The sequence below is a fragment of the Triticum aestivum genome, chromosome 4A, assembly GCF_018294505.1.
Source record: "Triticum aestivum cultivar Chinese Spring chromosome 4A, IWGSC CS RefSeq v2.1, whole genome shotgun sequence".
Lineage (NCBI taxonomy): Eukaryota > Viridiplantae > Streptophyta > Magnoliopsida > Poales > Poaceae > Triticum > Triticum aestivum.
This window is the reverse complement of record NC_057803.1, coordinates 37,003,234-37,028,063: the sequence shown is the minus strand read 5'-3', so window position 1 is coordinate 37,028,063 and position 24,830 is coordinate 37,003,234. Positions and strand designations below refer to the sequence as shown.

Sequence of the window (24,830 nt, the reverse complement as noted above, 5' to 3'; positions counted from 1 at the left end):
ACACCGGGCGGACCCCTCCCTTCTCCTCCTGCCTTCCAACGACACGAGAGAAGCGAGCGCCCACCTCCCCTCCCCTCTCGGTGTGCAGCGCGGCGCGGCGCGCGCAGAGAGAGATCCTCCTCGCATCGCCATCATTCTCCAATCTACCTGCTCTGATTCCTCTGCGCTCTCGGCCGCCGCCCCGCCGCCTCCTCCTCCTCCTCCGTCGGCCGCGCCGCGCAGGGCGATCCTCCTCGCCGCAACGCGCGCGCGCGCGCTTCACGGTACGGGCTGCTTCCTCCCTCCCGAGTATCTTCCTCCGTGCCTTCGCTCCCCTGCTGCGCGCCGCCTGCTTGACGCTGCGTCGCGTCCGTTCCGTGGGCGTTGTCGAGGTGGGTTGCGGGCTCGCGGCTGTGTCTGTTGCCGTTCGTCGGTTTTGCGGGGTGGGGGAATGGAAGCAGGATCGGCCCCCTGTGTTGGTTTCTCGGGGTGGAATTCCCGGGCGAAGCTCTGCTCCGTTGCGTGGTTTTTTCACTTGGTGGTGAGTTCATCGGTTGAGTGAATGTGAGAGTTGGTTGGTTCGATCAAGGAGGGCCTATGGAGAATTGTCGTGGGGTTTCAGTTGGTAATTTGACGTGCGTGTGTGTGCGCGTGTTATGGAGGTTTAATTTCACTGTGGACTGCTGCTGCTTTGCTGGCAGAAACCACCGCGTTAGTTGTATTCTTATCGCAGCAGTGCGGTTCGAGAAATCAATCTTACCTGCACTTTTCGGGAATGTGGGAGCGATTGCTGAAATTCCGCTTTCGTTTGCCGTTCCTTCCCGAAGCAGGCACGTTATAAGGTGACTTTGTGGTATTATGTGGGCACCAGTGCATCTACTGGATGGTGGCATTGTTCAGTTGCTGCCAGTAGAATTTCAGTGTCGCTACCTTCTCGCTGAAAATGATGGTGGTATTTGTAGGAGATGAGGTTTTGGACTCGTGGTCTTGCTGGGAGCTCACATTTGCAACTGTCTTCCTGAAATATTCGCGGGGCTTTCTGTTGGTTTACTGAATATTTGCCCTGTTGATTGCATGTTTGGTAGATCCAGTTCGGTAGAATTGTTCTATGCCTGTAACTCTGAGCAAGCCTTACTGCTAGCTTCAGGAAGTTGCTAGCACTAAACCATGTAGTTGCTTATGTTTTCTGGTTCGTCGTGTTTACCCAAGAAGAAAAGATTGTTCGGAGATGATTTCATAGTTTGAGCTGGAAAGGGAATGGCTAAGTCTTGCTTCATGTATATTCCAAGACTTGGATTGTCTTTGTGTGTTACTTTCATTTGTAGCTAACTCAGTACATGTTGTGCTCATGTGTTACACTGGTTTAATGTGAGAGTTCGTTGCTTCAGCTAAGGAGGGCATAAGGAGAATGTCATTGGGTTTCAGTTGGTACTTTGATGTGTGTGTGTGTGTTTATACAGGTTTAATTCCACTGTGAGCTGCTGCTTTGCTGGCACCACCATGTTAGTTGTTTCCTTATTTTAGCAGTGAGTTTTGCAAAATCAATTGTGCCTGCTCTTCTCAGGATTGTGGGAGGAACTGCTGAAATTATTTTCGTTTGCCGCTTCTTCCTGAAGCAGGAACGTTATGAGTCAGGGATACTTCATGGATTATGAGGGAACCAGTGCATGCAATGCGTGATGGGTGGTGGCATTGCTCAGTTGCTGCCAGTAGGATTTCGGTGTCGCTACGTCCTTGCTGACATTTGTAGGACACGAGGTTTTGGACTCGTGGTCTTCCTGGGAGCTCACATTTGCAGCTGTCCTCCTCAAGCATGCATATGCCTTCCTGTTGGCTCACTGAATATTTGCCCTGCTGATTACTTGTTTTGTATATCCAGTCCTGTATAATTGTTCTATGTCTGTAACTCTGAATGAGGCTTCAAGAAGTTGCTAACACTAAACCATGCAATTACCAATGTTGTCTGATTCGTCTTGTTTACCCGAGAAGTGAAACTTTTTCATAGATGATTTGATAATTTTAGCTGGAAAGGGAATTCTTCCTAGCTTCACATATATTTCAAGATTTAGCTTGTCTTGATGTGTTACTGTCATTTGTAGCTAACTTGCTATATGCTTGCTCATGTGATTAGTTGCCCAACTAGTGCAACCTTATGACAATGTGTACTGAGCATCATTCATTTTTTTCTTGCCAGGTTCTGTGATCTATACCATTGGCCTCAGGGAAGATCCTAAGAGAGAGGATAACTTACATTTTTTAATTCAGGTTAAGTAAAATTACCCGCGGGGGGCAAATGGCTGCAATCATGTTATGCACGTGCAGCGGGGACCAATCGAAGTTTGAAGAGATGCCCCGATCACCGGAATCTCTCGCAACACGGGATTTCTCAGCAAGTGGTTCTTGTTCGAGACCAGGAAAACGAGAAGCAACGCCTGATGATAGCCAAGTGAATGAAGTGGAATCGGACTTAAGAGAGACTCTTTCGCTAAATTATGAGGTTTGCCTGAATCCTTCTCTCTTCAAGGAAGATGATTACATTGCTGATTTGCTCACTGTTGGATCTATCTGATTATGTAACAGGAGGCCCGGGCATTGCTGGGTAGACTGGAGTATCAGAGAGGAAACTTTGATGCAGCATTGCAAGTCCTTCAGGGCATTGATATAAGAAGCCTCAAACCACGAATGACCAGTGCTGTTACTGAAAGTGCCAAGCCTAAAGTTTCTCCACGTTCTTCAAGACGGAAAACCTCACAAGTGAATGGAATGCTAGTGCATATGTCAATGCATTCTGTAAGTTTGCTTCTGGAAGCCATATTGCTTAAAGCGAGATCTTTGGAAAGACTTGGTAGAGTGACAGGTACTGACTGAAGTTCTTATCTATGTGATTTCTTGCATTGTACTTTAGCATCATCATCTGAAATTGCCGTAGTAGTTTTAGAAGCTTTGCCAAAACAAAAGTCTAATGTATGAGGGCTTTGTTTCCTAGTATTTCATAGGATTAAACAGAAACAGAAACCTATGTAATTGCATTGGATAAGGCCATACTATATTTCTTTGTCCATCATACAAGTTATATGCATATGCCTCAATTAAAATCTCTGCAATATCCAATCTGAGTTTCTCTTACATCCAACTCCTTTACATGACAGATGCTGCAGAAGAATGCAGAACCATCATAGATATTGTAGAGTCTGCATGGCCGGATGGTGTTCCTGAAGGTACTTCCGAAGACTGTAAGTTGATAGACATGTTCCACTCGGCTCTAGAATATCTTCCTAACCTATGGATGAGAAGTGGTTGTTTTGAGGAGGCCATAACTGCATATCGGAGAGCTCTTGCAAGGCCCTGGAATTTGGATTCTCAAAGGTCCGCCAACTTACAAAAAGACTTAGCGGTGACTCTACTGTACTGTGGTATTGAAGTGAAGTCTCCTCAAGAGTTCAGTCAGCAACGGAACTTGGCAACCCCGGAGAACAACATCGAGGAAGCAATTTTGCTGCTGTTTGTACTTATCAGAAAGCTAACCTTCCAAGAAATAAAGTGGGATCCTGATCTCGTGAACCATTTGATGTACGCACTGTCATTGTCTGGTCATTATGAAGTCTTGGCCAGGCATCTAGAGATGTTGTTACCTGGAACCTATAGCAGATCAGAAAGATGGTACGTTCTCGCGCTTTGCTACAGTGCAGCTGGCATGGATGATAGTGCCTTAAATATCATAAGGAATGGTTTCCGTGTGTTAGAAAGGAAGGGGAAACCTCATATTCCATCTCTTCTTCTAGGAGCCAAACTATGTTGTAAGAACCCAAAGCATGCTTCTGAAGGAATAAAATTTGCAAATAAAGCCAGGGAGTCATTCAGAAGTCATGATATGCATTTCATCAGTGCTGTGAATCATTTCCTTGGTGTTTGTTATGGACCTTTTGCTAGGTCATCCACTTCTCACACAGAAAAAATGAGATTGCAAGATGATGCACTGAGGCTGTTGCAGGATGCTGCGGCAACGGCGAAGTATAATCCTGAAATACTGTACAGCCTTGCTTGGGAAAATGCAATGCAGCGCAAACTGAATGCAGCCATTGAAAGTGCAGCGGAATGTCTCGAAATGGTGACAGGAAGTTCAGTGAGTACCTGGAAGCTGTTGATTCTAGTGTTATCTGCACAGCAGAATTTGGAAGAAGCTGAATCAGTAGCTGATATTGCACTAGATGAGGCTGAGCAAGAGGATCAAATGGGTATTTTGAGGCTAAAAGCACTAATTCAGTCCTCCCGTGGACAATTCAAGTCTGCTGTGGAATCTTTTAGGATTTTGCTTGCAATCATTCAAGCAAAGAAGGAAATCTGGAAATTGACCCCTTATGATAAGGTACGACCACTTACATTTCTTACCGAAACTCAAATGATGATAGCATGTGTCTACTTTCTTTAATATCCACTTGGCCTACACAGGTTAAATCCCTGCATGAGTTAGAGATGGAAGCATGGTTAGATTTGGCATCAATATACACAAAGCTTGAAGCATGGAATGACTCAAACATCTGTCTTGACAAAGCAAAATCCATTGATTTCTTATCTCCAAAGTGCTGGCATGTCAAAGGTAAATATTCTTACAACCTTGACTAGTTGTCGTTTGTGGCTAATTGTGCTCCACATGAGACCTGGTTCTGATGCTTACCGTCATTCTAGTAAGTTACATGCCTAACATAAAAAAATTACTCTGAATTAGTTAATAAGCATTGGAGTTGGTACTTACACCCATAGCCGGCCTTTACCAAAACTGTGTGTGCCGGCTTTTAACCTCTAAACCTTACCACTCCGAATAATATCAGGACAAATTATTTTTGGCCAAAACAACCTCAAGCAAGTACATACTGTACAGGCTATAATCGAACAAGCTAAAGCTATGAACACCAACTTTGTTTGCCCTCGGATGTACATGTTACATGACGATCACCAGATACTTGATGATGGTTGAAGTATTAATCTAGCTATGTGCAGATATTAAGATTTCCAAAAGAACATTGTATTTATTTGCTATCATCTTCGAGTTCTGGCTCAGTCATACAATTGAGGTTGATATTACCTGCATGTGCTTAAGTAATGGTATTTGTTTTCACTTGACATCAAGAAATTGTCAGCAACAGCAAAGATGAGTGGACGTTAAGGAGATTTGATTTGTCCCTGAAACTCTGTTGGCTTAGTGCTATAATTCACTATCGATCAATTAAACGTTGTTTACATATTTGCGGGTAACAGACATAATGATATTGCATGTCAGGAGCCACTACAAAAAGTAACAGTGATCCCAGATATCTGAATGGGTAGCCAAAGGCATGTTTGTGTTAGATTTGCTATTGTCATTTTCATATTGTGGATCAATTGCTACACTTGGTGTTGTTCATTCTGCTCTATGATTTTCAGAAGCGCTAACATGTGTGCTTTTCCAGGCCTGATACTGGAGGCCCAGTCCTTGCACCAAGAAGCCCTCGAGGCATTCTCATTCTCCCTCTCCATCAATCCAGACTATGTCCCTAGCATGGTTTCTATGGCAAGCATTCTAAGAACTCTTGGAGCGAAATCATCGTCAATCGCGAGAACTTTCCTTCGCAGCGCCACCCGCTTAGAGCCAACAAACCATCAAGCCTGGATGGGGCTCGGACTCGTCCTGAAATCTGAAGGATCGGTGCTTGAGGCCGCTGACTGCTTCCAGGCAGCTTACGAGCTCCTAGAGTTGTCACCTATTCAGGATTTCTCCGAGCAACTGCCCATCTTGCTGCAGTAGGAACCCGTGGCCTTGCCAGATATCAAAAAGGAAAAGAAAGTAGTACATTGCCTTGCCAAGTAGCACAGGTTTTGCTGTAGAAATCTCATTGCATCCTTGGCTCTCCAACCAGTAAATTATGTGAATGTAGTATACCCATTTCCTTAGATGGACATCCTTTACCAATTTTGTTTTGTGGATGAGCAGTTATGGTAAATTATGTGAGTGTAGGTGTTTCTGTTAATGTTGCAACTCCCTGTGCTGCACATTCAGTTTTGTTCTATTGGAAGAACATAAATGAAAGAGATATGCTTGGTAGAGTGAATTTCCATTGCTCGAAGAATCTGTTTCCATCTCACAGGGAGCATTCCCACCATTAGATGAAAATTTTACATCACTGCATCCATAAAGACCAGTGCAACCGCCCTCTGTTAGTGCCAACCCTGATTTTTACTGTTAAAGCAGTAGTTGATCCAGTAGTGCTTTGGATTTCAGATAGGAATATCTCCAGCTTTTCTTTGAGGAACATTTCATTGGTTTTCTGCACTTAACCTGAAAAGTTTTAAAACAAGACCTGCTCTGCCAAGTGATGGAAGCAGTGGAGGTTTAGGCTTGGATCTGTTCAGTTGAGGAAAGGGAAGGAAGACGATCATGATAGATTGATGAATGAAGGCTGGATAGGCAGTGGACAAGTGAAGAGAATGTTTTGTGATGTCTCCATCTTACCAGAGTTTACAATCAGTATCCCAGTGACGTTTACTTAATTCTGCAGCAGACTGAATGCGAACATTCATAACTAGCCACATAAAGTGCTTCACCTTCAAAGGAGTAGAGATTTCCACAGATATCTAGCCCTTAAGTCAGTAGTGCCACTTCATTGAAACTATGATTTATCTAAAGCCAACAACATTTTCTTTGATTTATCTAATGCCAACCAGTTTGATCTCTTCAAAATTACCTGCTGATGCAACAACAGTTTTGGAACCCTTGTCACAATATCTTCGTCCCAAATTACTTGTCGCTACATCAATTTCTATCCATTTTTGCGTATGTACATATTGCAGTCAATAAATACTACTCAAAAATCGAACGCCAAATTGGCTGTTACGATCCATTTTCTTTTCCGCATCTTCACTTTCTGTGCCACTAACTGGGGGAGCACATTGCTAATTTTACTTTCATACTCCTACAAATAAGACGGAGGGCTATCTTGGCTCGGAGGAGCTGGAGCCATTGCAAGCTGCAAACATCTTGTATGCACGCAAACAAAAAGTTGTACTGAGATAAACTAACAAAACAGAGGACAAGTTCTATTCAAACATAAAAACACAGGACAGGAATAAACTAAATATTTAGTTTTCAACTCATTACCTCCATCCAGAAAGTAACACGAACAAAATAAGATAGCGGAACACTGGCTAGGAATGTCGACAGAAGTACTCAAGAAATCAGCCATCAAAACTGACTACAAAGTTCACGACACCCAGGTGGCACATATATCATCTTCTAGATATGAAGCAGCAAAATAGCAACTTCTATCCTCTACTCAGCAGCAGCAACCTCCTCTGCTCCAGGAATCACCTCATCTCCATCAGCAGGCCTGTCAAGCTTCACACCAACATCCTCCTTGTAGTCACCGTGAACCTGGAACAGGCAACATGGGTCACATTAGAACTTGAGTAGACTGGAGAACAACAATTAACGCTGTCTATCCAATGCCCAGCTAAAATATTTTCAGTAGACATGGTGGTGCCACAAGACAATTACCTCCATGAGCTTCCCCAGGTCGAACTTGGGGGCCTTCAGGATCTTCACCTTGCGGACGTACACGTTCTGGAGGGGGAAGATGCCTGAGGTGGCCTTCTCAATCTCCTTTCCAATCACCTCAGGGATGAACTTGTTCACAAGCTCCTTCAAGTCACAGCTTGCAGCTTGGTTGACCATGATCTCAACCATCTTGCGGCGGATCTACAAGCAAGAAACACAGATAGAATTGTTAACAATCAGCTCAATGATCACCAGAACTTAATACATAAACAGATAGAAAAAAGAGCAAGGTGAACAAATTTACCTGTCTGATCTGACTTGCTTGGGCATAGCAAGTGCGCTTCACCTGGTTTGGGCGTCTCTTGGTGAAGCCAATGGCGAACATGCGGAGCATGTAGTTGTCAGTGGTCTTCACATCCACATGAGCCTCAATGAGTGTCTGCCACTTCCTCACAAGAGACCTGAGCTTGTCAGTGGTGAAGTCCATGCCCTGGCAAGAGGGAGAACAGGTTAGCAAAGGAAAAAACACAACATAACATCAGGTTTCAGGCAATGCCAAAGAGATCATTACCCAGAAGTTTGTGAGGACATTCATCCCTTGCACATCCTCAGCACGGAGTCTGATCTTCCTGTAGGCCTGGTCCTCATCGTTCTGAAGATCAGCTAGAGATACTTCGAACACCCTGTGCTTCAGACCCTCTGAGGCAATCTAAAATAAAAATGAAATGTGCAGTCAGCTAATAGTCAACTTACAACAACAAACATTAAACACATTCCTAGATGAATGTAAATGGAAAGGCTTAGAAATAAAGATTCAGTGTGTCAAATGCTACACATTCGACATAGGAACACAGTTAGAAGAATCAGTTAGACCAAGCACAAACTACTAACAACACTTGAATGCTTGATTGTTGATTCTAATCAACAGACTGGGTGCTAGTTTAAAAACAGGTGGACTATAACTACAACTACAAATAAACTGTGCAAGTGTGAAACAAGATGCATGATTTGGTTTCATACTTAAGGGCTGATTCACAAATTGCACCAGAGACATTGGTGAGACAAAATGGTAAATCCCGAAATAAAATCAATTATTATCAGTAGGGTACACAAAGTATAGTTTATAAATAATAGCGATTGCATTTTAGTGCTAGTGTATCACGCCTTTCAGCACTTAACACGACAACGCAACCTTCAGAAAATGGTTCAATCCGTTTCATGCCAATAGGACTATATAGATCACAATCGCGTATATAGGAGCAGGCATACTACCAAACAGCTAATCCATGGGACACAAGACATCAATGGATGTGACAAACACTGCACGCGCAGATGCAAGGCAGGGGAGAGCATACCTTGGTACCCTGCGTCCTGGACACGAGGGTCTTGCCGACGTTGCGGCTGGTGAACAGCAGCGGCGCCTTGATGTCATACCACTGCTTCTTGGTGAACGGATCGACGCTGCAAAACCACGAGAAAGCAGGCAAGAAACCGCATCAGCACATGAAGGAGGAAGAGGAGATGAAACAGATCCTAGATCACGACGCTGCAACGGATGAGCGGGGTGGGGGAGGCACTCACGCCTTCTTCTTGCTTCCCTTCCTCCCCTTGGAGATGCGCTTGTTCTTGCCGACCGCCATGGTTGCCGCTGCGGGTGGAGTGGCGGCGCTGCGGCGTCTGGGGGCTTGAGCGTCGGGGCTTCTGGGGCGCGAGGGGATGAAACCCTACACAGGCGAGGGGTATATATAGTGCGCTTTGAGGGTTTCCATTCCATCGTGCGGTCGCGAGGATGCCCGGGTGGATGGACGGATGGGATGCGGGGAAGCCCATGTGGGCTCTTCGGGGAGATTGTGTTGAAGCTTGGCCCAATAGTGTATGGCATGGGCTCGGGCCGTCTCTTCTTTTGGTTAAAAAGGGGAAGAGACGGAAAGACTCCTAAAAAAAGGGAAGAGACGGAAATAAATACAGTTTTGTTAAAGCACATATGAGAATTATGTTTTTTAGGCTAAAATGAGAATTAAGTATTGCACATCTAAGTTCGTCACCACCTAATTAGTTGTTGTTTGATACGTGCAAAAGGTTCGTCTCTGCTATCAGGCGCATGTTTGTCTCCTGGCGGGCCATGTTTGCTTTTTGTGTTCATCTCGCATGGGCTTTTTTATGTTTTGTGGGTTTTATGAATTGCGTGTGTTGTTGTTGTTGTTGTTGTGTGTATGTTTTTTTTTTGCAATGAAGTATGACACGGCGAAAGAACTGAAGAGTCAGCCTTTTATAGGAGGAGTGCCACAACCTCTCATGTACCGGTTTTGGGCTAGAAGCTTCCGACTAGTATTTTGTTTTTTCTCCTTTGCTATTTTGGGTTTTTACAATCTTTTGTTATTTTATTTATTTACTGTTTCTTTTTCCATCGATTTGTTTTCAAAATCATGATTTTTTGTTTTGTTTCTAAATTTTAATTTCTTTATACTTTTTTGTTTTTTGGATTTATTAATTCTCATTTCTACTCCTAATGTCTCAGTTGGTAGAATAGCCTTCATGATTTTTTTTCGCCTGGTTAGTTTTCGTCGGTTTATTTTCATCTCGCCTCTCACCATCCCTCTCACATTATTTTTTTCTTCTTCGCACTTAAAATCGAATCACGCTTGATACTCCTTTCATTTATTCGCGCTTGCTTTGTCATATGTCGATTCAATTCAATCATGTAAATATTTGGCAATTAAGAATTCAAAAATAATACCATATACATAAGATCACCTTCCAAACAGATCACCTCCCTCTCTGATTTATTTCTCCCACCGACCCCCCTCCATACTTAGCTCCACTAGGGGGAAAAACACAACCGTCGAAGCCACGCCCTCACGTGATCACGTATCACAATGAGAAGATTCCTTATCTCTACTCCTAATGGAGCAGTTGGTAGTCTCCGTTGCACATTTTTTTTCGTCTCACCTCCCGCCCTTCGCCTGGTTTATTTTCGTCTCTCCTCCCACCTACCTCGCAGGTAACGATCCCCTCGAAAAAAACCAACCAAAACCACGTTAGGAGGGAGCGATGTCTCCAGGTAGTCCCCACGCATGCCAGAGAATCAAACGAAAAAAATTGACGACTCGCACGCACGAGCGAGCGAGGCGATCAGAGTGCGCTCGATCCCCATCCTAGTCACAGCATATCCCTTCATCGTCGCCCTCGCACTCGCATCAAGTGCCCTCGATCCTAGTAGGAGTAGGAATCCCCCCTTGAGGCGCACCATGAGGGCCGACCGCCCCCCTCCTCCCCTCCTTTATATACAGGGGAGGGGGCACCCCATAGATACATAAGTTGACAATTGTTTTAGCCGTGTGCGGTGCCCCCCTCCACAGATACACACCTCGGTCATATCGTCGTAGTGCTTAGGCAAAGCCCTGCGCCGGTAACTTCGTCATCACTATCAACACGCTGTCGTGCTGACGAAACTCTCCCTCGGCCTCAACTGGATCAAGAGTACGAGGGACGTCACCAAGCTGAACATGTGCAGATCGCGGAGGTGTCGTGCGTTCGGTACTTGATTGGTTGGATCGCGAAGATGTTCGACTACATCAACTGCGCTTCTTAACGCTTCCGCTTTCGGTCTACGAGGGTACGTAGATATACTCTCCCCTCTCGTTGCTATGCATCCCTAGATAGATCTTGCGTGATCATAGGAATTTTTTTGAAATACTGCATTCCCCAACAGTGACATCCGAGCCAGGTCTATGCTTAGATGTTATATGCACGAGTAGAACACAAAGGAGTTGTGGACGTGGGTATATACATATTGCTTATCGTCACTAGTTGTTTCTTGATTCAGCGGTATTGTTGGATGAAGCGGCCCGGACCGACGGTACATAACCGCGTTCATGAGACTGGTTCTATGGACGTGCTTTGCACACAGGCGGCTGGCGGGTGTTAGTTTCTCCAACTTTAGTTGAATCAGATTCAATGAACATGGTTCTTTTTGAGGACCAAAAAGCAATCACTATATTGCGTTGTGGTTTTTGATGCATAGATAAGAACGGTTCTTGCTAAGCCCGTAGCAGCCACGTAAAACTTGCAACAACAAAGTAGAGGATGTCTAACTTGTTTTTGCAGAGCATGTTGTGATGTGATATGGTCAAGACGTGATTATATAAATTGTTGTATAAGATGATCATGTTTTGTAACACAGTTATCGGCAACTGGCATAAGCCATATGATTGTCGCTTTATTGTATGAATTGCAATCGCAATGTAATTGCTTTACTTTATCACTAAGTGGTAGCGATAGTCGTAGAAGCAATAGTTAGCGAGACGACAACGATACTATGATGGAGATCAAGGTGTCAAGCCGGTGATGATGGTGATCATGACGGTGCTTTGGAGATGGAGATCAAAGGCACAAGATGAGGATGGCCATATCATATCACTTATATTGATTGCATGTGATGTTTATCCTTTATGCATCTTATTTTGCTTAGTATGTTGATAGCATTATAAGATGATCTTTCACTAAATTTGAAGGTATAAGTGTTCTCCCTGAGTATGCACCGTTGCTACAGTTCGTCGTGCTGAGACACCACATGATGATCAGGTGTGATAAGCTCTACGTTCACATACAACGGGTGCAAGTCAGTTTTGCACAAGCATATTACTCGGGTTAAACTTGACGAGCCTAGCATATGCAGATATGGCCTCGGAACACTGAGACCGAAAGGTCGAGCGTGAATCATATAGTAGATATGATCAACATAGTGATGTTCACCATTGAAAACTACTCCATCTCACGTGATGATCGGACATGGTTTAGTTGATATGGATCACGTGATCACTTAGATGATTAGAGGGATATCTATCTAAGTAGGAGTTGATAACCCACAAGTATAGGGGATCGCAACAGTTTTCGAGGGTAGAGTATTCAACCCAAATTTATTGATTCGACACAAGGAGAGCCAAAGAATATTCTCAAGTATTAGCAGCTGAGTTGTCAATTCAACCACACCTGGAAAACTTAATATCTGCAGCAAAGTATTTAGTAGCAAAATAATATGGAAGTAAGGGTAACGGTGGCAAAAGTAACAGTATTGGTTTTGTAGTGATTGTAACAGTGGCAACGAAAAAGTAACTAAGCAAAGATCAATATGTGAAAAGCTCGTGGGCATTGGATCAGTGATGGATAATTATGTCGGATGCGATTCCTCATGCAACAGTTATAACATAGGGTGACACAGAACTAGCTCCAGTTCATCAATGTAATGTAGGTATGTATTCCAAATATAGTCATACGTGCTTATGGAAAAGAACTTGCATGACATCTTTTGTCCTACCCTCCCATGGCAGCGGGGTCCTATTGGAAACTAAGGGATATTAAGGCCTCCTTTTAATAGAGTACCGAAACAAAGCATTAACACTTAGTGAATACATGAACTCCTCAAACTAGAGTCATCACTACAAAAAAAGACACATCCGTGACATTTTGGGCTGAACGAAATTTTTTTCTGTCATACATATGACACTTCTATGACGATAATTGTGACAAAAACCGGTATCATCGTAGATGTAGTGGGCTCCTACTTCTATGACAAAAAATCATGACAGAAAATGGGCTTTTCGTCCTGGGCGGGTCGGAGACGCAGCTGCAGTGTAGGCTAAGCATCATAAGCATATGATGTCTGTTCCAATAACACTGAACGGATGGACGTCAGTTAAGTGATGGCAGACTGGTGTCAGATTACTGCTATGTACTGGTCATTTTCGTTAAGAGATTGATGGAAAGGGGTGCGAGCCCAGTTGAAAAGCCCAATGTGATGGTAGATTACATGTCTGCATCTATATTAGTCTGATAGTAAGTTAGCTAGAGCAACCTCTCCGGGAGATCGTCATGTGTCTGTCACCACGCCATATTTTTGTGTTAATCAATTGTTCAGACTGTAAACTCTTCTGAAGAGTGCTACTTGTGTCTTGTTATCGGTGGGATACTCAAGTCTTAAGTTGAATAAAATCTTGTGTGAATCCACTGTTTGTGATATTGTCTCTTCGACTGGGGTGAATTGTATGTGATACTCTGCTTATTTCGTGTGATCGAACGGCCAAAAACGCTCCAAAGTCTATCCGACCACAGAAAATGCTAATGGTCTACGAGGGCTGGATTAGTGCTCATATGCCATAGTATACAACCACTTACATAACAAACTATGTACTGCTTTCTTCGGCTGCCACTCGCACGCCTGAGGCCCATATAGTCCAAATAACGCCAGAGCTTCCATTTTGTTATGAGAGCAGCGGCCCAACCAGTGTAGCATTCTTAGGTTATCAAGTGAAGCCCAGGCAGATTGTGAGTTGATAAACGGTCGAAACTGCTCCAAAGTCTGTATCTGACGGCCGAAAACGCTAATGATTTGAGAGGGCAGAATTAGTGCTCACTTTTATTGTCTCTAAATGTGAAATCATCATTTGTAGGCAACTATGGAAGACAATTCAAAGTCCAGGCCAATGGCCATATTTATCAAATGCAATTGACCGTATACAAACACCAAGGCTACAGTCTAGTTTCTCTCGCAAAACTAGAGAGGCTATAGTCTAGTTCAAGACACTCACACGAGAAAGAACGAGGGAACAAATAAATAAAAACCACAAAGGAGCTAGAGAGCAGCGTTTGTGCACCCGAGCTCATCTGCTCTGGTGAATGAACAATAAATTCAAAATAAATAGTTTCTTAATGACAATAAAGATGATGAAATTTTCCAGGAGCTTGTAAAACTCAAGCAGCTTTGGACATTTTGGAGCACGATTTTTTTTGGAAGGAGCTCCTCCTGAAGTCATCTCAACACAAGTTTTTGCAAGCTCCTATAAATTCTATCATCTTTAGTGTAAAAACATCAGGGTTTTTTTTGAATTTGTTAGCTACTTTTTTTTAATTTACTGCTCACCTGCGAGCAAATGAGCTCAGGCTCAACTCTCAAATTTCTGAAGGAGCCATGCCTACCAATACTTGCATTAGCACTTATCACGAGGAGAACAGACAAAGAACAACAGGAAGTACGCCAGCGGCCGGTGATGGAGAGGGGACTTCCGGTGCCTCGGCTCCGGCTAGTAGATAGGTTGGGATTTTAGTACTGGCAGGGACGGTACTAGAATGGACGGCGACACTTCATCCTTGAGTCGGTTTTCCATGCTTCGGTCCTCCTCGAGTTCGTCCGTCGAGACATATTAGACATAGTTCTAGTGCAGATTCTTGCCGGCTCCTCGGGGCGGCGAGGTTAGCAGACGGGTTCTTATGGGCACATGCACGAAGGCTTTGCGACTGTCAGCGACAATGTTAGTCCGGCTTCGGTATTAGAGCGATGACATTGGCTTGTCGGCGGCTCATTCTGGTGGCAGTAATGGCCGGTCAGGTGGTACTTCTGATAACCCTTTACAATAGATCTGGATACTTCCATCGTCGAGAAAACACCAAACAAACACTCTACCCCTTGAAGAGCCAGGAGAGCCGTAACCGTCGTCGAAAGGCGTACCATCGTTGAGGTTATATCATTAATTCTTGTCTAATGTGTTTATAATAACTAATATTTTTGTAATTTCTTTTAACAAAATCTCTTGTAATGATACTGCCTCCTTTCTGGCTTATAGCAAAAAACATTGACCAATAATTTTAGGCTCATGCTACACATCAGTCGACTGATCTTTGAAAAAGGTCGGTCGGGTTGCGAGCCATTTGATTCAGTGTGATTGAGCGGCCATTGTCGCGTTGCGAGGCCCTTCGCAACACAAGCGACATCCCGAGGACCTTTGCAACGCGGACGACATTGTGAAGCCCCGCTTTGCAACACGTACGACGTTGCGAAGCCCCTCTTTGCAACATGGATGATGTTGTGAAGCACGTTTGCAACACGAAAAACATTTTGTGAAGCATGCATGTTGCAAACTCCTATGAGCGCTCTTTGCAACACGGAGGCGTTGCAAAGCCCCTTTGCGACATGACCCTGTTGTAAGCACTCCGACGGCTGCTCCCTTCGCAGCACCTGGCGAGCCCCTTGCGGCACGACGAGGAAAGGAGAGCCACATGAACACGACCACAACAGCTGCAACCCCCTCGTCGTATCACCACCTTTGCTGCAAGACAGGCCGTGTGATGCATACCCCCGTCAATGCAAGGGGTGGGTGTTGATACTACAATCTTGGTGTTACGAAAGAGGATTGCCTCGTTGTCGCATTGTTGAAGTGTTGTTCTTGCTACTGCAAGGCCCCGTGAACACCATTGGTGTCCCTAGCCTGCAACACCCGGTGCCAGCGGTGGCCCTCTTTGCAGTAGTTGGCGACAAACTTGAGGATTGGCAGGATTTCCGTCAGGGCTCAGGGGGCGGATTGGGGAGTTGCAACATAGGCTCGAGATTTGTAGCAACTGCTTGTGATAGCGAGAGAGCGGGTGGGAGAGAGAGAGAGAGGAGGGCAAATGGGGTCATCTGGGGGAAGAAGATGGATCATAGGAAGATTCGAGAGGATAAGGGTGAAAAGGAGAAAAAAAAGGAATGTGGGCTCGTGGTTGGTAGCGATGCGGGGACTGTGGCTGTCACCCGAGGCAGGCAACCGACAATAATGACGGATCAACGGGTTGGACGGGAGCGTTTCCCTTATTTTTATCAGCAAAGGTACAAAACATATATCACAAAAGTTATATCATTGAAAAAATCTTTAAAAGATATGTATTTTGTAACATGTACTTGATATGTATTTCATGTGTCTACCGGTTGGATCCTTCTTATCTACGGTTATCTTCATCAACGCTGTTTGCTGTTCTGGTACGCTGGTTTTATAGAGGCTCAGCACGACGACTTCCCGACAGACTACTACAACAAGGTTTGCATGGCTTCGGTGAGAGAGAGGCGATGATGGTGCGTCTTTGGCTCATTTCAGTGCTTGTAGTCGTTGCTTGTGGTCTATGGACCTACACGTAATTTTTACTTCTGATGTTCTTCGTACTACTTGAGAGTTGATGAACTGATAGGAAGTTTTTTTTTTTTGCAAAAATAAAATAAAATAATCAATGGCCATTTTCTTTCTTAAATAGAATGGTCCTTGTATAATAAGCAGACTTATAAAAAGAGCGTCTATTTTGGTGAAGAGATGTTCTTTCATGGCACATATACAGAGTTGAGAAAATTTCCTTCCGATTTTCCAAAATACCCCTTTTGTAGCTGAAAGCCTGAAAGTGTGACCTTCTTAACCCACAAGTAAGGAACAAAGCGAAAGGCTCCTCCGCACCCAAGCTTCGGCACCAATTCTCCGCACTCTCCCCTTACCGCCGGGATGGACGTGCAGATGGGCGAGCCGCAGGCGGCCCCTCCTCCCGCCGCCGCAGCGGCGGCGCCGGCGCCGGCCCCTTCCACCATCCAACGTAAGCCCCGTCCCCCTCCCCCAAACCCTAGGTCTCTCCTCCCCGCGCCGCAGGGTGCCTCAGATTTGTTCTGACTTGCTCGTTCCCCAGATCTGAAGGAGATCGCCGCGGTGATCGAGGCGGGGTCGGTCACCAAGGAGGTCCGCCGGATCTCCCGCGCCGTCCGCCTCACCGTCGCCCTGCGCCGCCGCCTCGCCGCCCGCGACGTCTCGGCCTTCCTCGCCTTCGCCCTCCCGGCCAACAGCGACGCATACGCCCGCCTCACTCCCCTCCTCCCCAAGGTAAAGTTCTGAGCAACCAGAGTTTTGTCATGGCCCACGACTTAGTCTTCCACTGCAGTTGATTCCATGATGATACCCTCACTGCCTCCATGTAGTTGTTGCCATGCGCAATTCACAGTTTCATGTTAGCTCTGGTGGTTATCCTATAAAAGTCAGTGTTCAGTCTTAGTTTCATTTTTGCGTATGCGACGGGCACATACTCGCATGGTTTGTGTACTGTTCAGGATTCAGGGTACCAAAACCTTTTGGTAACTCGTTTTCCTGTTTTGTACTGGGTGAACAAATCCGAGGCTGGAAAAATTCTTGCTAAAATCTAAAATTTATATTTCAAACGGAGGGGCAGTAATTCCGGACTGGTCTGGATTTTTTTTGGGTGAAACTGGACCTGGAACTGATGATGGTAGCTTTTAATATGTACAGTTGCTATTCATCAGGCAACCGAAAATATTTTTTGGATCAGTCGATTTTGGAAGTGAGCAGTTCAGCAACAAGCTCGAGCCGGAACGGCGTGGCGTCACTGGCGAGGGCTCGCCAGGACCTCGCCGGAGGTGTGGACGACGCAGCTTGCGGTGCCGTTGCAGCCAGAGTGGAGGAAGGACCTCAGCTGGTTCGGTTTTTGTAAGGGGGGCGGGGGTCTAGTTGAGGGTTTGTGTTGGAGGTGGAAGAAGAGCGAGGCGTTGGATTCAGGTGCCAGAGGTGAAACAAGAACCAGAGCCATTGGATTGTACAAAATGGACTGAGAGCAAAAAAAGACACCTGACACATAGGCGCTCCCTTTTATACGTGATTATCATTTGCACACTGCATAATTAACTGTTTTACAGCTTCCTATGGCAAGTATCTTGCTGGTTTCTTCTTCTTAATAATCGTATGATTCTGATTATTTATTTATTTGCCTTCAGTTAGTAATTCTGTTTTCATTGTGTGATTAAATTCTAGTCACGTCATTTTTGCTTGTGTCATTCATTTGCAACTTTATTTCTTCTCCTTCTGCATGTGGGAGCTTGCCGTATGTTTAGATACATGGGGAAATTTGTTACTGGAGTTGTAGTAGTAGGGTGTATTTTTCCAAATCTGTGTCTCTGTTATGATGATACCCATTAAACTGATTACCAGGCTGATTGCCACTTGCCTTTTACCAGATAACTTCAGTTTTTTAAGAATGTCAGGAAGCTTGTTACATACTTAGTTAATCGGCCTTTCTATGTGAGGAGCTGAAGATGCTTTTGAAGTCCGGTCAATTTAGACTTCTGCCACCTGCTCCATAATTTAGAGAACAAAACATTTGAAGTTAGATTTGCTTTTAAAAATATTATTCTGTTATTTGAAACTCATTAATCCTGGTATGCATCTATTGTTACTTTTTAGGAAGATGAAGCTGAGATGGATATTGATGCAGCAGCTCCAGCAACTCAGATTTCTATCAAGCATGGCCTTCCTGAGATTGAAATATATTGTTCTTTGCTTGTTCTGATTTTCCTCATTGATCAGAAGAAATACGATGAGGTATGTCTAATATACTGATATGTTTTGTGCAGCATATGCAACATATTATTAAGTTAAAGTTCTCCAATTGTCTCTAGGCTAAAGCATGCGCAACTGGAAGCATTGCTCGTCTGAAGAACTTGAACAGGAGAACTGTTGATGTTTTGGCTTCTAGACTATACTTTTATTATTCGTATGTGTATGAACTTACAAACACCCTTGCTGAAATTCGTGGGTATGTCAACTTCTACATCTTCCCCTACTCTAGTATTTCCTTAGTTTCCATTTACCCTGTTTTGTAATCCATCGCTCATATTTGCTTCTCTGTACAGTAATCTCCTTGGGTTACATAGAATGGCAACTTTACATCACGATGAGCTTGGTCAGGTAGTTCTGTTTTCCTGGTTCTTGCTGATTGTGTTATGCTGTTAAATTGTGCTAATATATGGAAATGCATTGTTTTTTCATGATAACAGGAAACCCTGCTCAACCTGCTTCTCCGCAATTACCTCCACTATAACTTGTATGACCAGGCAGAGAAACTTAGGTCGAAGGCACCACGTTTTGAAGCCCATTCCAACCAGCAAGTAATTCATCTGCCTCTTCCAATCATCATCTGCACTTTATTGATTGTATCATGTTTCAGTTGCATTACACCAGTACATTTAAATATTATGAAACTAGTTTATTTGTTAGCTATTCTTTTAAAAATGCCTTACGGTTTAATGTTGCTTTGGGATGATTGATGTGTGAGATCTTCCTGCAGCCTAACTGATTTTATTGATACACTCAAGCAACTGTTAACATGTTTTAATACAGTTCTGCCGGTACCTCTTCTACTTGGGGAAAATCAGAACAATTCAGTTGGAGTACACTGATGCTAAAGAAAGCCTCCTGCAAGCTGCTAGGAAGGCACCGGCTGCAGCTCGTGGCTTTAGGATTCAGTGCAATAAATGGGCTATCATAGTAAGGCTGCTTCTTGGGGAGATCCCAGAGAGGACTGTTTTCATGCAGAAAGGAATGAAGGAAGCTTTGGCACCATATTTTGAGCTTACAAATGTAAGTTCCAGTCTTCTTTTAAATCTCATGTTACTGTCTGGAAAGCTCTAGTCATAACATTTGAATTATTGGTGTCTAGGCGGTCAGGATTGGCGATTTGGAACTGTTCAGAGCTGTTGCAGACAAATTTGCGAGCACCTTCAGTGCAGACAGGACTCACAATTTGATTGTGAGGCTTCGCCACAATGTCATTCGAACTGGACTACGCAACATCAGCATTTCATACTCGCGGATCTCTCTTGCTGATATTGCGAAGAAGCTAAGGCTAGACACTGAGAATCCTGTTGCTGATGCGGAGTGCATCGTAGCCAAGGCCATAAGAGATGGTGCAATTGATGCCACCATAGACCATGCAAATGGCTGGATGGTGTCGAAAGAAACTGGTGATGTCTACTCGACAAATGAACCCCAGGCTGCATTCAACTCCAGAATTGCTTTCTGCCTCAACATGCATAATGAAGCGGTCAAGGCCATGAGGTTCCCCCCGAATTCGCACAAGGAGAAGGAGAGCGCTGAGAAGCGCCGAGAAAGGCTCCAGCAGGAGGAAGAGCTGGCAAAGCACATGGCCGAGGAGGATGATGATGATTTTTAAGTTGGTCTGTTTTTTGAATTGTTGATTTTAGATCCCTGAAATCACTGGATTCTCCCCTCGAGGGAGAGGTTTGAATCATGTAAACTTTTTACATCTTCTGTAATTCTATGTCGATCAGCACTTCATTGGACCGTAAATGTGTTTTGGGTTTATCTTTTCTCTTCCTCATCGAAACTGGGTTCGAGGATCTCTGTACCATTTGAAATCCACCTTGTCCATTCAAGACTTTTGGTATGTCTGTGCTTCCTGACATATATTTGCCATCTATTTTTTCCCTGCCCTGTTTCTTTGCGATTATGCAGTGGTCAAGTTACCACCTTTCTCCTGTAATTGGTGGCAAATCTAACATAGTGGATCTTAATACTTGGTGCCACTCAAGAGAATATTGTGCAAATGACACGCAGTTTTCTGATGTGTAAGCTAATGTAAATCCTTCTCAAGGTGAACGAATTTCACACGTTTATTTAGCACTAAAAACTCTAGCGACTCAAATGTAGAAGCAGTATCAAGTTACTTACACAAGCTGAATCTACAGCTCTGGAATTATTATGAAATATCCATCTTTTTTAACTACATGCAGTAGTATACTATGTTACACAAGCTGAATCTACAGCTCTGGAATTATTATGAAATATCCATCTTTTTAAACTAAGCATAACACCATTAGCAATACAAGTTTACAGTGAGAGTCTAGCCTCCTTAGTGAGGCAAGCAGAGTATGTATGAGCCAGCCTAGCTAGCAGCAGTAACTTAGAAGAAGGCTCTGCTTCCATAGAAGACCCTAGGACCCTTCGACGACGGCGATGGCAACGGCTTCTCTGTTGCACTCGAGTCGATGTTATCAGCCGAGGGACTACCGTTCTCGACATCCAGCGGGAGCTTCATCTTCGCAAGGGAGTCAGTGAACTGCTGCATGCTCTTCATGTACATGTCAACTATGTCCTGCTGGACAACCGATTCCCTGGGCTGGAGGTTCACGCTGATCACTGCAGGCTGGGCAACCTCATCCTTGGATGGCGCCTCAGAAGAATCGGCCTCGCCATCCGTAGTGACACCCTGGCTCTTCTCCCTCTGGCTTCCGGTGGAGGATGCCGCCGCGACGGCGGTCTCGGACGGCTCAGAGACCGATTGCAGCGTGCCAGAGAGCTCCGGGGAGGAGCCCGTGGTCGAGACACAGCTCACAGGGCTTTCGTCAGGATACTCCTTGGGATTGATTTTGGAGACCTCAGGACCAGGCTCATCTGCATCATGCTGTGGTAACTTGCAGTTCTCAGCCTTCACTGCACTCTCACAGTCCATCTCGAAATACTTGGAGACCATCATTTCATTCTCGTTCACCATGTTCAAGTCTGGGAACTCCATCCTTTCAATCTCACAAGGATCCAAGCTGCCATATCCACTGTCGGTGACCGCCGACGCCGACTTATTGAGCGATGAGATCTCGATGACATCCGGGGAGCTGCCGACATAAGACAAGGACAGGTGCACAAACCCGGCCGGTGAGTGGAGCAGGTCGGAGGACGACATGGAGAACTCCTGGGCCAGATTTCCATCGGCCAGAAGGATGTCTGACAGAGGAACGAGGGTGAAGCCGAGAAGCTGGTCCTCCAGGTAGTTCTTCACCCTGCTCAGCATCCACACCTCGCACCTCAGCGACGCCTCCGTGCTGCGCACGTCTAGCCGTAGACCCTCGTCGAACACCGGGTTCTGGCCGCCCCCATTGATCACCTTGGTCGAGCACGACACCTGTGGGTCGCTTGTGAGGCTCAGCTTTGCATACACGTCCTGCTTCTGGTAGATGCAAACATTGTGGATGTCGCGCGCCTGGTGGACGAAGATGTCCAGGTAGCCTATGGACTTGTCCCTGCCGGCTGTCTCGGTAGCAGAGCTGTCGAGTCTTTGAGTAATAGCATAGTTGTTCAGCACCGGTGGATCAGGCATAGGGTATGTTGCTGCCATTGTAGGTATCCCAAGACTGCAATTAACACACACAAGGAAATATTTTCTTCAGTGCTGAAGTATAAGACAAAATATTGTGTGAACCAAGACAGCAAATTGCAGCTGAAGCTAAGCAGAATGGACACGAGACAGTGACAGTAATAATTAGCTAAAACAATTGGACTTTAAATAAGGAGGAGTCTTTATCCTATGGTGGTAAACATATTTAATCATGTTGTATTGCAAGGCAAGCTACTTCAAATTCAGGCCAAAAGGATCAATACAAAGATAGAAATGAACCCTGACTAAAGGAGGCTGAAGGTCAAGGAATTCAGACTCACTATCCGAAGAGCTTTTGGCCCAAAGATATCTCCAACTGCCGCAAAATCGGAAGCTTTGGTGGTCCGAGGAAACCGTTAGGGATTTTCTCTGAAAGCAAGAAGAGCACTCAAAAAGGTTAGGAACACAAATTCAGACTTGAAACGAAGTTCAGTCCGCGATTTGATCTCCTTCACCTCTCTATTAAGCACAGCCGGCACAAATTTGGTGCTTCACCACAGCGTGTAAACGGAGATTTACGCAGCGCATACCGCAAAAATCACACGAAAAGCGGCAGCAAGAACGGCAGTAGTGCACAGACAGATTAAACATCACATGCTACAAATGTTGAGATTCAGGCGCATACTGGCATACAGATACAGCAATGCCACACAAGCAATTTCGGCAAAGGAGCAGCCGACATCTTAGCACCAGTAACCGTAAATAGCACCAATAACCCAGCCCGGCTAAAAAAACCCTACCGCCCAAACAAGTACGAGGTGATCCGTGCCCAAATCAAGAACAGACAGAGACAGAACTACTGACACAAGACATGGAGGTTTGGCAGGCTGACCTCCGACCAGGCGCCGGTGGCCTACTACTACTACTGCTACTGCTACTGAAGAAGCATCATGAGCTAACAGGGAGTGGAGATCAACGGTTTTAGACCGGAAATCGCAGGCAGGGATGGTGCTAATTACCTCCTTCGCCGAGGATCAGTGGGGCGATCTGAGCTGAGCGCTGAGGCGAGTCGCGCTCGAGGCGCAGGAGTGTGAGCTGGGCGGCCGGGCGAGGGATGGGATCAGGGGAGGGGAAAGGTAAATTACTACTAGCATGAAAGGGCGCTGCTTTTGCAGAAAAGGGCTCCTGTTCTCCGAAAAATGCATTTGTTAGGCATTTGTTGGCACAAGGTTTTTTTCTTTCGGCCAATGTGGCTGGCGTTTGTTGGCACTTTGGACGGGGTCGTCGGGAATGAGCTGATTTAGACAGGAGGTGCTTGCAGGCTTGGAGGCCATCTATCTATCTCTTGTCAACTCCGTTCGTACGCTCAATTAGCAGGGCCGTTCCTGAGATTTCGGGGGCCTGAGGCAAGACGGCTTAAAGGGGCCATAAGGCCACATTTTTCTCTATTTCAATTTGCAACTAAATTCTCGATGCGCTATAATTTGTGTTGCCTTGTCATGTTGACTATCCAACAAATAAAGGTCATAAGCATTCACAGAAAAATTGGTTGCTTTTCTCAATTGGCAATTATATTTTTTTATTAGGTTTGTGCCTACTCTAGTATTATCATCCTATTCTCACTGGATTGTTCTTCAACAGTAACAAAAGGCATTTTTCAGAATTTCTAGTAGAAGTACTTGCATCAGTTGTTTAAAAATGTCAATATCTCCTTTCTGAAAATCAATCAACTCATATGCAACTTTATTTTATTTACTCATTACCAGATGGATACATTCTAAATAACATCTTGATAATTGCCACACATACAAATGAAACAATAAATTAAAAACCCTGTTAATAAAATAAAAAATTGCTAACAAAGGCTCGGAACAAGGTACCTGGAGGGTAGAAGATTAAAAATTGCAAGATTTTGCTGCTTCTTATTAGTCACGACCAAAAATCCGAGCTCCTCTCTTCTAATCCCAAACAACAGAAGAAATCGGAGTGTGAGAAAGAGATATGTACGGTGATGATCTTCATCTTCATTTTTCGAAAAGGATGGATCTTCATCTTCATAAAACGAATGAACGACCTGTAAAGACTACAGAAAAAGAGGGATCTGCGTTGAAGAGGAGTTTGATTGAAATCTGAAAAATCTGTACTCGGGGTTAATTTCTTCTTCGACAGGAAATCTGAAAAGAGGAACTTCCACTAATCACGGACAGTAGCAGAAAAATCACGAATAGAAGATACGGGCGGGGGAGCAGTAGACCTTGGGGCGGATTAGTTGCCAAGTGGGGAAGCGGAGTAGAAGCAGAAGATTGCGCCTCGTACGGCAAGCCGAGAAAATTGTGATTTGTTACCTTTTTCCCGTTTCTTTAGAATCTGTCTACACATGGGCTAATATCACGTATATATGGAAAGCAAGCCATCGGGGGCCCCTTCGTACTCGAGGGCCCGGGGCGGCCGCCCCTCCCGCCCCCCTCAGGACCGGCCCTGTCAATTAGTCACGGGGTGGGCCAAGTTCGTGTCGTTCCTGTTATAGAGTGAAAGTAAAATAGACACATGAAGAGTCCAAATGATCCACTAGTTCCATTGCAAT

General features: G+C 44.8%; 4 protein-coding genes across 5 annotated transcripts; 2 read left to right on the top strand and 2 right to left on the bottom strand.

The window, feature by feature from the left end:
- On the top strand, positions 1 to 6,065 carry LOC123084971 (protein NPGR1). Its single transcript, XM_044506517.1, has 6 exons — positions 1 to 263; positions 2,174 to 2,476; positions 2,560 to 2,836; positions 3,129 to 4,345; positions 4,429 to 4,576; positions 5,427 to 6,065. Exons 2-6 carry the CDS (start codon positions 2,273 to 2,275, stop codon positions 5,759 to 5,761), a joined length of 2,181 nt encoding a protein of 726 aa, XP_044362452.1. The 5' UTR covers positions 1 to 263; positions 2,174 to 2,272; the 3' UTR covers positions 5,762 to 6,065.
- A 964-nt stretch (positions 6,066 to 7,029) lies between these two features.
- LOC542963 (40S ribosomal protein S3a) lies at positions 7,030 to 9,225 on the bottom strand. Its single transcript, XM_044506518.1, has 6 exons — positions 9,089 to 9,225; positions 8,863 to 8,968; positions 8,079 to 8,216; positions 7,812 to 7,997; positions 7,508 to 7,708; positions 7,030 to 7,384 (listed from the first exon to the last, which is right to left on the bottom strand). Exons 1-6 carry the CDS (start codon positions 9,145 to 9,147, stop codon positions 7,283 to 7,285), a joined length of 792 nt encoding a protein of 263 aa, XP_044362453.1. The 5' UTR covers positions 9,148 to 9,225; the 3' UTR covers positions 7,030 to 7,282.
- Positions 9,226 to 16,694: 7,469 nt separating this feature from the next.
- On the top strand, positions 16,695 to 20,558 carry LOC123084969 (probable 26S proteasome non-ATPase regulatory subunit 3). Its single transcript, XM_044506514.1, has 8 exons — positions 16,695 to 16,891; positions 16,982 to 17,172; positions 18,541 to 18,678; positions 18,756 to 18,892; positions 18,990 to 19,044; positions 19,134 to 19,244; positions 19,477 to 19,716; positions 19,796 to 20,558. The coding sequence occupies exons 1-8, from the start codon at positions 16,804 to 16,806 to the stop codon at positions 20,306 to 20,308; spliced, it is 1,473 nt and encodes a 490-aa protein (XP_044362449.1). The 5' UTR covers positions 16,695 to 16,803; the 3' UTR covers positions 20,309 to 20,558.
- Positions 20,559 to 20,822: 264 nt separating this feature from the next.
- Positions 20,823 to 23,451, bottom strand: LOC123084970 (uncharacterized). Of its 2 annotated transcripts, XM_044506515.1 has the most exons (3): positions 23,266 to 23,451; positions 22,588 to 22,675; positions 20,823 to 22,283 (listed from the first exon to the last, which is right to left on the bottom strand). In XM_044506515.1, exon 3 carries the CDS (start codon positions 22,265 to 22,267, stop codon positions 21,059 to 21,061), a length of 1,209 nt encoding a protein of 402 aa, XP_044362450.1. In that variant the 5' UTR covers positions 22,268 to 22,283; positions 22,588 to 22,675; positions 23,266 to 23,451; the 3' UTR covers positions 20,823 to 21,058. The 2 variants fall into 2 exon arrangements, with proteins under 2 accessions (XP_044362450.1, XP_044362451.1); XM_044506516.1 differs by lacking the exon at positions 22,588 to 22,675 and having other exon boundaries at positions 23,266 to 23,424.
- Positions 23,452 to 24,830: the final 1,379 nt, after the last annotated feature.